The 15,841-nt window shown below is 54.3% G+C and overlaps 1 protein-coding gene across 1 annotated transcript; it reads right to left on the bottom strand.

The window, feature by feature from the left end:
• Window positions 1-3,805: 3,805 nt before the first annotated feature.
• On the bottom strand, window positions 3,806-8,039 carry LOC138083702 (CMRF35-like molecule 6). The gene is made up of 4 exons (XM_068977525.1): window positions 7,979-8,039; window positions 7,148-7,477; window positions 5,285-5,408; window positions 3,806-3,983 (listed from the first exon to the last, which is right to left on the bottom strand). Exons 1-4 carry the CDS (start codon window positions 8,037-8,039, stop codon window positions 3,806-3,808), a joined length of 693 nt encoding a protein of 230 aa, XP_068833626.1.
• Between the last annotated feature and the right edge of the window lie 7,802 nt (window positions 8,040-15,841).

The raw sequence follows: 15,841 nt of genomic DNA, 5'->3' as shown, positions 1-15,841 counted from the left end.
CGGAGGCCAAGGTAGAAAGGGAGCCTTCCTCAGACCCACGGAAGGAAGATGGGGAGGAGCTCCCTCCTCACAGAGGAGAGAACGTCCTCGGAGACAGAAGAGCCCAGGATGGGAAAACTTCCGTGTGTGTGTGTGTGTGTGTGTGTGCATGTCTGTGCGTGAGTGTGTGTGTTAGTGTGCATGAGTGTGTGTGTGTGTGTGTATGAGTGTGTGTGAGTGTGTGTGTGAGTGTGTGCGTGTGGTGCCCCAAGAGGTCATCTCTGACTGTGACCGTTGAGGTGTGACCATCACAGGCGCCCCCTCCCACCAGCACAGTGGACCAGCTCACCTACTTCGCGCCCTGACCCTCCTGCTCTCTGCTGAGACAGGCGGCAGCCCCTCCTGGAACCTTCTCCCTGCCCTCCGCTGCTGGCACCGCCACCCCCCAGTTCACCCAGCTCCAGCCCTGCCCCCTCCCCTCCCGCAGGAAGGGCTGAGCTGCTCACCTGGGAGCTGGAGCAGCAGCAGAGCTGAAGGCAGCCACCCGGCCCTGCCCCTCGGGGTCATTTCCCCGGCAGCGATGCCACCTGAAGCAGTGCCAGGCCCCGGGCAGGAACAAAATCAAATCTCCTCAGAGGCGTCCCTCCCAGTACCCACTTCTGCTCCTCTGGGCCTCTCTGCTTCCTGGTCCCGTCCTGGGTCAGGTCAGATGGTCCAGGGGTCAGGAGGCAGGAAGCTTAGGGGGAGGGACAGACGGCTGGTCCAGGGCAAGGACCGCTTCCCTCAGCTCCTCTCAGTTCAGCGACTAGACGCGTGCTGGGCCCCTCGATCTGGGAGGCTGCTGCCTCCCCACCAAGTCCACAGTAGATTCTCTCAGTCTCCCATACCCATCCACAGCGCAGGGACAAGCTTCCTCTTCCGTGGCACATCCCCGCCCTCTGCGATGCGTCATTTCGTTGTGGTCAGGATGGGAAGTCCGAGGGTGGAAGTCATGCTCATCCATCCTCCCCGGTCCTGGTGGCAACCAAGCGGTCACTGTCTCCCCATCTGCAGCTCTAGGTGACCCCAAGACTCTGCCCCCACAGGACCCAAAGTCCTCTTCCTGCCCCGCAAATCTGCCCCGTGACCCCAGACTACTTCCTACATCCCACCTTGGCTCTGGGTCCCCCCAGGGTGCACACCCCTTGGGCTGTGGCTTCCTCCCTCTTGGGCCCCTCGCTGCCCGCATGACACACAGAACAGCGGTTCCCAAGCTTCCAAGACCCCTTCTTCATGCTCCGCCTCTGGGCAGAGTCTACTCCCCTTTGAGAACCAGAGAGAGACTGAGAATGGAGGCCAGAGGAGAGGACGCTGGGTGGAGGGATGAGAAGCTGGGGAGCTGGGGCTGAGAGGAGCCTCCTTCCCCATCAGTGGCACAGAGGGGGCAGTTGTACAGCAGGGGCCCGAGGGCCCTGGCTGCTGGGGCCTCTCCTGGATCCACGTGATGAGCAGGGGCCTCTTCACGGTGCAGCGATGAGGGAGGGGACGGCCTGCAGAGAGGAGACAGACTGCCCGTCCTCACTCACCGTGGCACACTCACGTGACGTGCAGGGCCAACAGGTCACATCTTCCTGGGCAGTGGGGCGGGGGTAACGGGGGCCTGCAGCCCTTCCCTCGGGTAGGTTTTTCCAGCTTCTCCAGATTGTCTGCAGAAACCAGGGTCTCCCATCCCTCCCATGCGGGTCTTGACTCTCCCCACTTCCCGGGCACGGGCGGTAGACCTGGGTCCCAGTGCGCAGCGGGAGGGATGCAGGAGAGCCGGGTCTCTCTGCTTGATCCATCCCCGATCACCCCAGTGACTCCTGCCATCTCCAGATGAAGCCCCGTGTTCTGACCAGGTCTCTCCCACAGCTCGTGGCAGCACGCCAAGGCCCAGAACTCAGCCACCTCGTCCTGCCTCCAGCTCCACCCGCAGGCTGCCACTCTGCCCACACTGGGCCTCATCCAGACCCTTGGGCCCGTATTCCTCCTCCTGACCCACGGCTAACACCCTTGACTGTACAACTTCCGTGGCCCTCCCAGCTTAGGCTGGTTCTCTCCTTATGTGTCCTGTTGGACCGTTTGACACCCCCTTTGGATTTACCTCCTGGGATTTGGGGCTCCCTGTGTGTCTCCGTCTGGGCTGTGGCCCCGAGAGTTGATGGTCCCCATCTTGCCTGAAGCCCAGTGTCTTTCCAGCATAGCCTGTGGCAATTCAGCGAAGGGATCAATCACTGAATTCCTCTCTCAGGACGCCCCTGCTTTCAGGAAACTAAGTTCTCCAATCCTGGTTTTCCTTTTTCTACTCAGGCTGGTGAACACGACTGGATCAGGATTCTTGGAGAACATGGCTCCAGGGGACCCTGCAAGCATCTGCCCTCTGCTCTCCCCTGGATCCGCACCTAAAACGCTCCCAAGGCAGGACGTTTGCACCTGCAGTTCCCTTTGCCTGAGGGCTCTTCTTCCAGGTGCCCACAGGGCTCACTGCCTTACGTTCTTCTGGACTTGGTTGCATATCACCCTCTTCACGAGGCTGATAGGACTCATCCCTTACTGTCTCACCAACAGCACCTCCTCTTATCTTACGTGACTACGAGATACTCTTCACTGTGGACTTGGACATTTCTGCATGTCTGCACGCCTGTACTATTGTGTCTGTTTTATCTCTGTCCACCAACTGGAATGTGAGCGCCAAAAGCCGAGCTCTTTCTTCTGCTTAATCGTGGTTGGAAGCAACGCCTAAGTTAGTGGTTACTACTTTGGTCCTCTCCCCATATATTTGCTGCATGAAAAGTGGCTGCAATTCCCCAGGTCCTGGCTGCTTCAGATAGATGAGTCAAGATGATAACCTGCCTCTCAGAGATCTTTGGTGCCGGCAAGTTCATCACGTTGCAGTTTGCACTGAAACTGTGGGCAGCCTACCCAGGTCTTTGCCTCTACAAGCCGTGGAGACTAAGCTATTGAATAGAAGACTCACTCTTGGCCCCTCAATCGATTTAAACACTTGACCCAGGTCTGTAACCAGGGGCCTTGAATGATGGGGTGAGGGTGGGGCTTGAGTTACCTTTGAACAGGAGGAAGGAAGGATTCTCTGATAGTTGCATCAATTTTGTACTGTTATTCTTCTACCAGCCATCTGCAAAGGACCTAAACACACTCACCAGTTTGACTGGGCATGGGAAGGGGAATAATCTGATTTTCCATGCAATGCTGGATTCTGTTCTGAATTGACACCAAGTGGAGAAACCCAACATGGCCCTTCAGTCCATTAGACAGAACAGTGGGGTGTGGAGGTTCTTGCAGAATGGAGTTTTGATTTAGGTCCCATGCATGCTGGCCCCGTGGACCATCAAATCTCTGCATTGCTATTTCCTGAGCTTCAGAATGCGTAATTAAATAGACACACTCAGCAACTGGAAGATTCCCCACATTGGATCTGAGACCTGTGGAGGGTGGGTGATTATGGTAGCACAGATCATGTGGGAAACCATGGAACTGCCTGGATCCATCAAAACAGACCCCAAAGCAAGATGCCCACACTCCTGGGGTTTGAAGGCTGCAGAGAGAGCGCCTGAGAGTTCAGTGCATGAGTGATGCTCCGCGGATGAGCTGGAAGCTCTGTACTCAATATTGATCTGTGGTTACAGTTCAGAAGCACCCATTGAGGGGGTATGCTTTTGGTTTTAGAGACTCATGGGCAAGGAAAGAAAGCTACAAGGAATTCCACAAACAGTATTCTGAGAGAGAGGGAGAGGGTGATACAGGACAGATGGACAGAAGGTCGTTTTCATCCAGTGGTCCGACTGCATCATCGAAGAGGACACGATGAACACGGGGACTCCCAGTTCTCGTAAATGGACTGACTCTGCCGGTCTGCAGAGCTCCTCAGAGGCCTGTGGACCCAGAGGACAGCACCGAGCATGCCCAGGAGCAGGGGCACCTTCAGGAAGACCAGCAGCAGGAAGTGGGCACTGCCCAGCAGGATCCTGTGGGGGACACGGGAACAGGAAGTGAGCAGCATCCTCGGGAGGCCCTGCTGTCTCCACCTTGCTTGCCCCACGTCCAGGTTCTGTGGCTACAAGAATCTATACAAGGATCAACCTGACACAGAGCAGTCCCACCTGAAGGACTTCTGGACCCTGATCTTCACGAATTGCCCCTGAGACTTAGGACTGTGGACGTATGGGTGGATGTGGCCGTGAGAATCATGTGAGGGAGACCAGGGACCCAAGGGAGACCTGGCATTAGGAGGATTTCTACCTGAGTCCTCCTCATGGGGGCTTCCTCAGCAGCTCAGAGGGTAAATAATCTGCCTGTGATGCTGGAGAGACCCATGTTGGATCCCTGGGTCAGGAAGACCCCCTGGAGAAGAGAATGGCTACCCACTCCAGTATTCCTGCCTGGAGAATCCCATGGACAGAGGAGCCTGGTGGGCTGCAGTCCGTGGGGGTCGCAAAGAGTCAGCCATGGCTGAAACAACTAACACACTCCTCATGTGGGGTTTGCGGTCTAGGGTATAGAACCCAATACTGGGGAGACTTGGCTGATGTCTGCTAGACAAGAGAGCACAGCCACCTCGAGCGCAGGGACTGTTCCGTCTCATTCAGTGAGCAGCCGGCACCTGCCCAGGGTCTCCAAAGCTCCGGTCCTTCAAAGTCCTTGGCTGATGAAAGAGTGACCCCCTCAGCTCTGCACCCTCAGAGGCCAGGGCTCTTCAGCAAGGTGATACAGATGACCAGGGCTCAGGGGACAGAGGGGTCACCAATGCGCAGAGCGCCTGCTTCCTGCCCTGCCCTGGGCTGGGGGCCTTTTGTTCAGCCTGCCCGCCTTGTGCCTGGTGCCTCATTTCTGAGGATCCCGGCATGCCTGGCTCCCCAGATCCTGCAGGCCTCCATTCAAGTTTCTGTAATCCATTAGATGCCCTCTCATCATTGTGTTTTAACTAGCAAACTCCACCACCCTCCCACACATGCTGGCCCCTCACCCAGGTGACATTTTCCTCCAAGCAGTCATCAATAGGTGTTGTATTTATACAACCGAGGTGTCGATCTGTTCATTATGTGAATCCCCTCTTAGAACACGACTCTGTTAGGGCAGGACTGTGTCTGTGTGCTTTGCTGCTGGATGCCAAGTCAACAAGAGCCCCAGGCACTTAGTAGGACCTTTACTGCTTATTAGAGAATTTGTTGAATAAGTTAGGGTCCTTGGAGAAGGGAGCTTGCCTATTCCTGCCTGGTCTCACCTAGAAACCACCGAGGTGAGATGTCCTGGGATGGGGGTCCCTTACTGATGAGCTTGGCCGGGATCAGGGGCCTCCTGCCCGGACACGGTGCTCCAGGTGGGCACTGGCAGGCTCATGGGAGACTCTGGGGTGCTTGTGGACCTCTTGGGGCTGGTGGTTGTCATAGAGACTGAGGGAGAAACACAAGTCAGGCCCCGTTTCGTCCCCTGGGTCCCTCCTCTCCATCCCATTGTGGCTCTGACTCACAGTCAAGGTCACTCACACCATCTGGATGGATGTGCTGTGTCCACCACCCCCATGGCCTCACCCAGGCCTGACCAACACCCTGGGCCCCCCTCCCTGCCCCTCTCCAGATGCCCCCTGGCCAGGCGGGCACTGTCAGAGGCATATGGCCCTGCTCCCCTGGGGATCTGAGAGTGCGGAGAGTGCACTTGGGCTCCAAGTCACCCCCAGGCACAGCCACACCTCTCTCCTCCTGGCCCACCCTGCCAGGCGACAAATGGGGACACATATTCTTTCGGGATTAACACAGAGAGATGGGGCAGACAGTGACAGGCAAGGGGAGTGGCTGGAGCGAAGCTCAGATGGAAAGTCCTGCAGCTGAGTCTGAGCTGAATCAGGAGACCCCGTGTCATCTGTCAGCCAGCCCCAGGCAGTCCTCTCCGTGGGAGGGCATGACCAGAAAGATCTACAGAGATATCGACCTGGTGGACCCCGTGAAATGTGGCCTCTCCTGAGGTAAGTGGACAGAGCCCTTTCCCGACACACCCTGCGGAGCCAGTAAACTTTCGGTTCCTTCCTTGTAAACAGAAACGCAAAAAGGAAACCTTCCTCCTGAGAGAGAAGCAGCAACCAACAGGAAGGAACTCAGGGGAGCCGGGCACAACCTCAGAACAAGAAGTCAAGGGGAGAAAGCGTATATAAGGACAGAGGATTGTGACTGGCTTCTTAGGAAACCAGAGCAGCCTTCTGTTAAAGAAGACTTATTGGGGCTTCCCTGGTGGTCCAGTGGCAAAGAATCTGCCTTCCAAGGATTCAATCCATGGGTTCAATCCTTGGTCTGGGAAGATCCCACACGCCACTGGGCATGCGCAACGACTGAGCCCTGGCTCAAGAGCCCCTGCTCCGCAGCAGGAGAAGCCACCTCACGGAGAAGCCTGAGCGCCACAGCAAAGAGCAGCCCCTGCTCGCTGCAACCTGAGCAGGCCCGCGTGCAGCAACCAAGACCCAGCACAGCCGAAGAGGAAGAAAGGAAAGTTTAAAGATTCATTTGCAGCACGTGGCCGTCCACTGAGGGCCGTAACACCTCCTAAGAGCCCTGTTCCTCATCCTTCTCTGCCTAACGGGCTCCTCTGGGTTTCCTCCTTGGGACCAGGTGCCGGGGGAAGAGGGATAGGCAAGGTCAGGCTGGAGAGGTGAGCGGTCTCCAAAGCATCCTGAGCCCCACGTGGGCTCCGGGACTCCGCCTCCCCCCTCTGGCTGCTGCGGATCCCCAGGACCTCCACTGCAAGGCTGGGGCGCCAGGAGCCCTCCACAACACTGCAACCACCTCTGCTGGCCCTGCTGGTCCCCGCCCCACAGGCCTGGCCAGAGAAGTCCAGGAAGACACACAGGGTCACCTTCCGAGTGGACCTGACCCTTGTGAAGACAGGCAGGCAGCAGGCCCCCCGATTCAGGGCGTCTCCCCCCGCCTGTCCATCCAAGAGAGCTTCAGGTGTGAGGGTGTGTCAGGGGTGGACACAGAGGAGGTCTCGAAGAACCAGAGGTGGACATGTGCTGTGTGCCTGCCGACCACTCAGAGCCTGGGTCCTAATCACTGACCCCACGACACCCTCCGCTCCAGGTCCTTCCTGAAGGTCAGGGTCCCAGGTGTGGTCAGCAACCCTAGAGCTGGTGTCTCAGGCTCACCTGGGATCACAGACACCTCCACCTCGAAGGTGGGGTCACGTGAAAGTGGCACATCGATCCCACACCAGTACGTTCCCGCATCCTCCTCTCTGAGGCTCTCCAAGGTCACTGTGAAGGTGAGGCTTGCAGGACGGTCTCTGATGGACACACGGCCCCTCCTCACTTCTCTCTCTGACTCTCTGGTCTCTACAATCTTCCTCGGTGACACACACGGGTGTTTGTACCAGTATTTGATGTTGTCCACGAATGCCTCCTGGTACCGACACTCCACGCTCAGGGATCCCCCCACAATGCCTGTCACGCTTTGGGGGCCACTCAGGGACAAACAGCCTGGAAAACACAATGGAGTCCAACTCCATCGAGTGAGTCTGGGTCTGGGGAGCCTTGGATGGGGTCCGTTGAGCGCCCGTGGGGTCTGGAGGAGGCCAAGGTAGAAGGCAGGCCCTTCCTCAGACCCAGAGGTGGACGATGGGGGAAGGAGATCCCTCCTCAGAGAGAGAGGGTTCCGTGGAGACAGAAAAACTCAGGGTGCATGCGTGTGTGAGTGTGTGTGTGTGTGTGTGTGTGTGTGTGTGTGTGTGTGTGTGGTGCCCCAAGACGTCATCTCTGACGGTGACCGTTGAGGTGTGACCATCACAGGCGCCCCTTCCCACCAGCACAGTGGACCAGCCTCACCTGCTTCGCACCCTGAACCCTCCTGCTCGCTGCTGAGAGAGGTGGCAGCCCCTCCTGGAACCTTCTCCCCGCCCCCCACTGCTGGCCCCCCTCGCCCCCCGCTCACCAGCTCCAGCCCTGCCCCTCCCCTCCCGCAGGAAGGGCTGAGCCGCTCACCTGGGAGCTGGAGCAGCAGCAGAGCTGAAGGCAGCCACCCGGCCCTGCCCCTCGGGGTCATTTCCCCGGCAGCGATGCCACCTGCAGCAGCAGCAGGCCCCGTGCAGGGACAGGGTCAGGCCTCCTCAGGGGGTTCCCTCCCGGTGCCCACTTCTGCTCCTCTGGGCCTCTCTGCTCCTCGTCTAGCCCTGTCCCTGATCTCCACAGTCCTCCTAGCAGCTGGCACTGAGCCCCGTGCAGAAACCTCGGGGTGAGGAGCAGAAGGGCTGTGCAATGCTGGCTGGTGACCCCTGGCTCCTCCCAGTCTCGTGACTGGACATCCACGGTCACCTTCCAAGGATGAGCGACCCACTCCGCTCAGCCCACAGCTGCCCTCTGTGTGTCTCACACGCGGCCCCCAACACCTGAGCCACACTGGGCTCCTTCTCCGTGGCACGTCCCCACCCTTGGTGATGTATCATTTCCTCTGTGGTCAGGGTGGACGGCTCCGGAGGCAGGTGCCAGCTTCCTCCATCCTCCCTGGCCTGGGTGGTGACCACAGCGGGTCTGTATCCTGCCGATCAGCAGACCCAGGCACCGTGAGAGCGCCACCCCTGTGGAGACTTGGGCTCCTCTTCAGTCAACCTCAGATGCTTCCAGAAGGTCCTGTCTTGGGTCCGAACACAAATCCCGCAGCCCATGGCTTCCCTCCCGGTGTGTCTCCCAGATCCCCGACAGACGGGGAGCCGCTGACCCCGACCCTCCACGTTCCTCACTTTCTACTCTTCTTTTGAGGGTGGGCTGCGTCGTGAGCCTCAGGACAGAGAACCGAGTGTGAGCGAGGGCAGTTCAGTGGCGAAAGATGCTAAGGGGGAAGCTGCGGCCCGGGGAATCTCTCTCCGGCCCTTTACCCTCCACCCAAGGGCGTGGAGGGGGCGGCTGTATAATACGGGGGCCGTCTGCCCGAAGACACCGGAGCTGGCCTCTCTTTGAGTTCGCAGTGACAAGCAGAGAGGCAGAGAGAGGGGTGGTCCTTCCCGGGAGGTGGGCAGGCAGGTATGGCCTCACTCAGAGTGACTCCTTCTCATGATGTGATGGTTTAGGGTCGGTTTCCCCTGGGATTGACAGGGAGGTCAGTCCAGGTGCAGGGCCATCTCACCCACCTTGTGCATTTCTCCACGTTGCCCTGCACAAGCCAGGTCTACTGATCTCCTCCTACACACGCTCTTCCCAGATCTGTCCCTCTTCTAGACTGCCTTGTCAAGATTGGAGGCCACAGTGTTCCTGGAACCCAAAGCCTGTAGTCTTGGATTCCTCTAACTCTCCCTCTCGCTCCCTCCTCTCCCCCTGGCATTACAATAGCCCTCTCTCCCGACAACACTGTGATCGCAGCTGTCTCCATCCCAGTCCTCCTGTGCCCTTTCTGTTTGCATGCTCCACCTCGATAAAAGAATTTAAGCACCAATTTAGAAAGAACAAAATAGTGCCTTGGGCAGCAATGTGAATGGACCTAGAGGATGCCACACTGAATGAAGTAAGTCAGGCAGGGAAAGGCAAATATCATGATATCATACATGGAGTCCAGTTTTTTTTTTTTTTAATGATATAAATAAACTATTTACGAAACAGAATCAGACTCACAGATTTCAGAAACAAACTTGCGGTTTACCAAAGGAGAAATGTGGGTGGGGGTAGGGATATGTTAGGAGTTTGGTCTTAACAAACACATAATACTCTACATAAAATAGATTGCCGACAAGGATTTACTGTGTAAAACAGGGAACTCTACTCAGTATTCTATAATAACCTATATGGGAAAAGGATCTGAAAAACAGTGAATGCATGTATGTGTGTAACTGAATCACTTTGCTGTACGCCTGAAACTAACGCCACATTGGAAATCAAATAAACTCTAATAAACCTTTTTTGAAAGAATTTAAAAACCAAAACATGGAGATTAAAAACTCAGTAATGAATACACATGCAAACTCAAAATGTGAAATTATGCTTCTGAAAGTTTGCTTGATATTTTTGGGGGGATTGATCATTTACTGGGCTTTTCCATGCAGTAAAGAGTATATCGATAAGCCTCACGTCTTCCCAACTACCTTCCCCACGAATCAAAAGGCAAACAAACCACATGTGTGTATGTTCAGCTGTTCCATCTTTGCAACCCCCTGAACTGCAGCCCACCAGGCTCCCCTTTCCATGGGATTCCCCAGGCAAGAATACTGGAGTGGGTTGCCATTTTCTTCTCCAGGGGATCTTCCTGACCCAGGGATCGAGCCCGCCTCTCCTGCATTGGCAGGCAGATAGATTCTTTACTACTGCGGTACCTGGGAAGCCCAAACAAACTGACCAGAAGCACATCATACGTGATGGTGTCAAGACCCGAACCCAGATGTCCCTGGCACATCGGCCCAAGTATCTCCTCACCATATGGTGACTCTGAAGGGGAAAGAGCCAGGGGCCAGCAAGAGGGAGAAGCACAGTCGTCAGAGCCAGGAAGCAGAATCGGGGGTGGGGGGGTGGGGGGGGTGTTGGTCACCATGGTAACCTCAATTGAGAAACCTGATCTGGACTGTTTCCTACACCATCTCCCCTCACCAAGATCTCTCCCTTCTCACTAACTTCCCCAGGGTATCTTCCTTTCCAGAAAAACGTTTCTTGAGCTAAAAGCAGTTTCTGCCGGCTCCTGGCTGTGCCGATTGGTGGAAGAGTCAACATGGGCAATGACAACAGTAATTCAGGAAATGCATCTGGTTTTCTGTAGGGGTTCCTGTTGTGATGGTTAATTTCATGCATCAACCCGCCTGGCCACAGAGTGCCCAGGTTAAACAATTCTGGAGGTGTGTGCGAGCACGTTTCCCGGTGAGATCAGCATGGGAAGGGGTGGACTCAGCGAAGTAGGTTGCCCCTGCCCAAAGTAGGTAGTTGTTGTTGTTCAGTCCCTAAGTTGTGTCCAGCTCTTTGCGACACCATGGACTGCAGCACGCCGGGCTCCTCTGTCCTTCGCTGTCTCCCGGAGTTTGCTCAGATTCATGTCCACTGAGTTGGGAAGACCATCCAACCATCTCACCTCTGCCGCCTCCTTCTTCTTTTGCCTCCAATCTTTCCCAGTATCGGGATCTTTTCCAATGAGTAGGCTCTTCGCGTCAGATGACCAAAGTATTGGAGCTTCAGCATCAGCATCAGTTCTTCCAATGAATATTTAGGGTTGACTTCCTTTAGGATTGACTGGTTGGATCTCATTTGATCTCCGTGCAGGCGGGCTTCCTTTAATCAGCCTAATGAAGTTGGAGGAACAGGTGGAGGACCAGGTGGAGGAACAAGGTATTCAGCCCTCCCTGCCTGGTTGCTTCCTATCCTTGGCACTTCGGCTTCTCAAACTTTGGAACTTGGCGTGAATCATACAGACAGCAGATGGTGGTGTTCCCAGGTGAGCCAATTCCTTACAATACATCTCTTCACATGCAAACATCTCCTATTGTTCTGTTTCTCTAGAGTGTTGACCAACACAGGTGTGCGTCTGGCCCTGTGGGAATTTCCTTCTTCAACTCTCAAGTCTGCACATGAAGACCCAACTCAGGAAGATTTCCTTCGAGGACTTGACCCAGGGATCCCACACCGCTGTGAGGGAAATAAAGCTGATACTCCTGATCCACTCCCCTTCAAAGAGCAATTACTTGGCTTTAAGCTCAGGCGGTACAGAATCCGCCTGCAATGTGGGAGACCTGGGTTCAATCCCTGGTTGGGAAGATCCCCTGGAGGAGGGCATGGCAACCCTCCTATGGAGTGACGTCCCCACCCCCTCCGCAGACATTCCCCGGAGCTGATGAACTGTTTGTGTCTCAGTGGGCTCCTAGAGAGACGTGTAGAGCGAAAAGCCTATAATGTCAAGTGGAGCATTAATACCATGGGAACCAACCACAGAGTGAATTCGATAGGGACAGAGTAAAGTAGGTGATTAAACAGTTACCCCACTAGGGATTGTAAGTAGAAAATAAATGGGTGGTGGGTGGGTGAAAGTGAAAGTCGCTCAGTCCTGTCCGACTCTTTGCGACCCCATGGACTATACAGTTCATGGAATTCTCCAGGTCAGAATACTGCAGTAAGTAGCCTTTCCCTTCTCCAGGGGATCTTCCCAACCCCAGGGTTCGAACCTAGGTCTCCCACATTGCAGGGGGGATTCTTTACCAGCTGAGCTACACGTCTTGTAATTTGATGATTACTCATGAAAACAGGTTGGCTCAACCACAAAACCAAGCAAGCTTGCTTAGCAACAAAACCATGCAACAGAAGCTCCCAAAAATAAAATGATGGTGGCACGAGCCCCACATCCTGTCCAGTGAGCTCAGTAATTAACGATCTCTGCACACAGAAAAAAACAATAATTTGTGCACCTAGCTTGACCATGTAGGGACAAGAAAACTCCACTACTCAACCTGGAGGAGGAGCTGATGATGGAAGCACTACGTCTACGTGAGGAAAACAAAGTTCTCCTCCCCCTCCCTTTTCCTTTGATTATGAAACTGTAGCCCAGTAAGTTCTTGGGCGTGATATCTCTCAGCCACCCTTTTGTAAACCTCACAAGCATCCTATTCTACTGAATGATTTCTTATCTACCACTTTGCCCTCACTGAATTCTTTGCACTGAGACATAAAGGACTGTGGTACCAGAACTCTTTGGAGCCCCCTGGACGACACCCAACAGTTTCAAATTGGGTCTTCCTTTCACCAGGGAAAACTATAATTAATAAAAAGTTGTGTGCTTAGTCGCTCAGTTATGTCCGACTCTTTGAGAGCCCATGGACTGCAGCCCGCCAGGCTCCTCTGTCCATGGCGATTCTCCAGGCAAGAATACTGCAGCGGGTTGCTATGCCCTCCTCCAGGGGATCTTCCCAACCCAGGGATCAAACCCAGATCTCCCCCATTGCAGGCGGATTCTTTACTGACTGAGCTTAAAGCCAAGTAATTCCCTTTCTTTGAAGGGGAGTGGGTCAGGAGTATGAGCCTTATTTCCCTCTGGGTTTCAGGGTCTCTCTAAGTTCCACAGAAACCTGGAGAATAATGTAGATACTTTATAAAATCAGTTCAGTTCAGTCACTCAGTCATGTCTGACTCTTTGCAACCCCATGAATCACAGCACGCCAGGCCTCCCTGTCCATCACCAACTCCCGGGGTTCACTCAAACTCATGTCCATCAAGTCGGTGATGCCATCCAGCCATCTCATCCTCTGTCATCCCCCTCTCCTCCTGCCCCCAATCCCTCCCAACATCAGGGTCTTTTCAGTGAGTCAACCCTTCGCGTGATGTGGCCAAAGTATTGGAGGTCCAGCTTCAGCGTCAGTCCTTCCAATGAACACCCAGGACTGATCTCCTTTAGGATGGACTGGTTGAATCTCCTTGTGGTCCAAGGGACTCTCAAGAGTCTTCTCCAACACCACAGTTCAAAAACATCAATTCTTCAGTGCTCAGCTTTCTTCACAGTCCAACTCTCACATCCATACATGACCACTGGAAAAACCATAGCTTTGACTAGGCAGACCTTTGTTGGGCAAACTAATGTCTGTTTTTTAATATGCTATCTAGGTTGGTCATGACTTTCCTTCCAAGGAGTAAGCGTCTTTTAATTTCATGGCTGCAATCACCATCTACAGTGATTTTGGAGCCCAAAAGAATAAAGTCTGACACTGTTTCCACTGTTTCCCTATCTACTTCACATTAAGTGAAGAGACCAGATGCCATGATCTTCGTTTTCTGAATGTTGAGCTTTAAGCCAACTTTTTCACTCACTTCTTTCACTTTCATCAAGAAGCTTTTTAGTTCCTCTTCACTTTCTGCCATAAGGGTGGTGTCATCTGCATATCTGAGATTATTGATATTTCTCCCGGCAGTCTTGATTCCAGCTCGTGCTTCCTGCAGCCCAGCGTTTCTCATGATGTACTCTGCATAGAAGTTAAATAAGCAGGGTGACAATATACAGCCTTGACGTACTCCTTTTCCTATTTGGAACCAGTCTGTTGTTCCATGTCCAGTTCTAAGTGTTGCTTCCTGACCTGCATATAGCTTTCTCAAGAGGCAGGTCAGGTGGTCTGGTATTCCCATCTCTCTCAGAATTTTCCACAGTTCATTGTGATCCACACAGTCAAAGGCTTTTATTCAAAGCCTTTTATTTTTTGAAGCCCTTAGTGTCTCAAAAAAAGGGGCAATGCCAAAAGAAGATTATAAAAATTGCAGTATATTTTAAATGCACCAAGTTCACAAATTGACTTTTTGTTCCACAAATGGCCATAAAGTAGAATTAATTGGGCTATAAAATGACTACTGGATTAAAACTTAATTTGCTGATGCAAGTTCGTGTGCCCGATGCACAGTGAGGCCAAACAAACTGGAACGTCGGAGTCCAGAGGAAAGGAAGTCTCATTGCAAGAAGAGGAGGCCTAGAAAGCCCTGAGCTCCCTGAAAGACTTCAGCAAAGCATTTTTAAAAGCCAGGTTGGGGAGTGGGGTGGTCGCCGGGTCCCCCACGATCCTCTGGTCAGCTGGTGAGGGAGCAGGGGGTGTCACAGGGTTCCGTCCACCAGTCCTGAGGCTCCAGGAGGCCTGGGGCCCGGTGCTCATGGTCCTCAAGTAGTCAACATCTTCCCTTTGGGGGGAGGTTTCCACCTCTGCAAAACAGCACAGGAAATGTGCATCAAATGCTATTACCTAGGTACTTCAGAGAGGAGCTAAAGCAGGGAATAAGGGGGAAGGCCTGACCACCCCCCACACACCCCCACCCCGGGAAGGCCCCATAAGGTCCTGCTCACTTACACATCTACTGGTGGTTTGATGGGAATAGCAGCTTCCCTCACTCACGGGCAATACAAGGAAACTGACAGTCCTCACCACTTCGAGTTCCAAGAGAGCAGACACGTCGAGGAGGGGTCACTGGGTCTCTCCACTCCTCCCAGAGAGAAAGAAATCTGGAAGAGCAGTTAGGGAGCTGCTGCTCAGGGAAGCTGAAGTCCCGGACTGGAATCGGACATGTTCTTATCTTTCTTACCTGGGTCTAGCCCCTCCCTGGGGAACGGGTCTTTAGGACCTTGATCAACTCCAGTCCGAACTACCCACTGGACCCCAGACCCCTGGTTGCACCTTGAGCCCTGGCCCTGGAACCCCTGGATGTCTGGGTCTGTGTCTGGTCGGTCCCAGGGTGGGAAGGTGACCCTTACTCAGACAGCTCAGGCTGATGAGAGGGAAGGGGCTGTAGGACTCAGCCTGGAGAGGAATGGCTGTCAGGATGCAACGGGTCTTGTTCCGATACTCACGGTGACCAGGATCAGATTCAGCAGCTGAGAGGCAGTCCCCTTAGAGTAGAATTGTTCATCTGTCCTTGAAGGAGTGAAGCTCTGCAAGAGGCCGCTAGCACCATCTGGTGGTGGGCTGAAGAACTGCCACAAGTGTGCCCTGGTGTGTGCCGACTTGCCTCCGTCATCCGACTCTTTGCGACCCCATGGACTATAGCCCACCAGGCTCCTCTGTCCATGGGATTCTCCAGACAACAATACTGGACTGGATTGCCATGCCCTCCTCCAGGGGATCCTCCCGACCCAGGGATCGAACCTGCATCTCGTATGTCTCCTGCACTGCAGGTGGGTTCTTTACCACTAGCACCACCTGGGAAGCCCGAGTGGTTACCTTCTTTTTTGCCCTTGAGGTCAGGAAATAGAGGTGCCACATCCACCCAGCAAGGCTTCCGACTGACCTGGGGCTCGGACACGGGGGATGGGTCCCAACGAGGTAAACTGCTCCTCTACCCGAGCTCCCACCTCCCAGAGAGCAAGAGGCTCTATTTTATGGAGACTGTTTTTGATGCTGGCTGAGTTAGAGGAGATCACCC

Source organism: Capricornis sumatraensis, chromosome 8, assembly GCF_032405125.1.
Source record: "Capricornis sumatraensis isolate serow.1 chromosome 8, serow.2, whole genome shotgun sequence".
Classification (NCBI taxonomy): Eukaryota; Metazoa; Chordata; class Mammalia; order Artiodactyla; family Bovidae; genus Capricornis; species Capricornis sumatraensis.
This window is presented reverse-complemented; position numbering and strand designations above follow the sequence as displayed.

What these genes read in the sequence shown, in the direction of transcription:
- LOC138083702 (XM_068977525.1), bottom strand. Translation starts at nt 8,039, where the DNA reads ATGACCCCGAGGGGCAGGGCCGGGTGGCTGCCTTCAGCTCTGCTGCTG. An exon ending in GGAGGTGTCTGTGATCCCAG is followed by an intron (nt 5,409 to 7,147) that starts GTGAGCCTGAGA and finishes TTTCTCCCTCAG; the next exon opens with TCTCTATGACAACCACCAGC. An exon ending in GATCCCGGCCAAGCTCATCA is followed by an intron (nt 3,984 to 5,284) that starts GTAAGGGACCCC and finishes TGTCCCCCACAG; the next exon opens with GATCCTGCTGGGCAGTGCCC.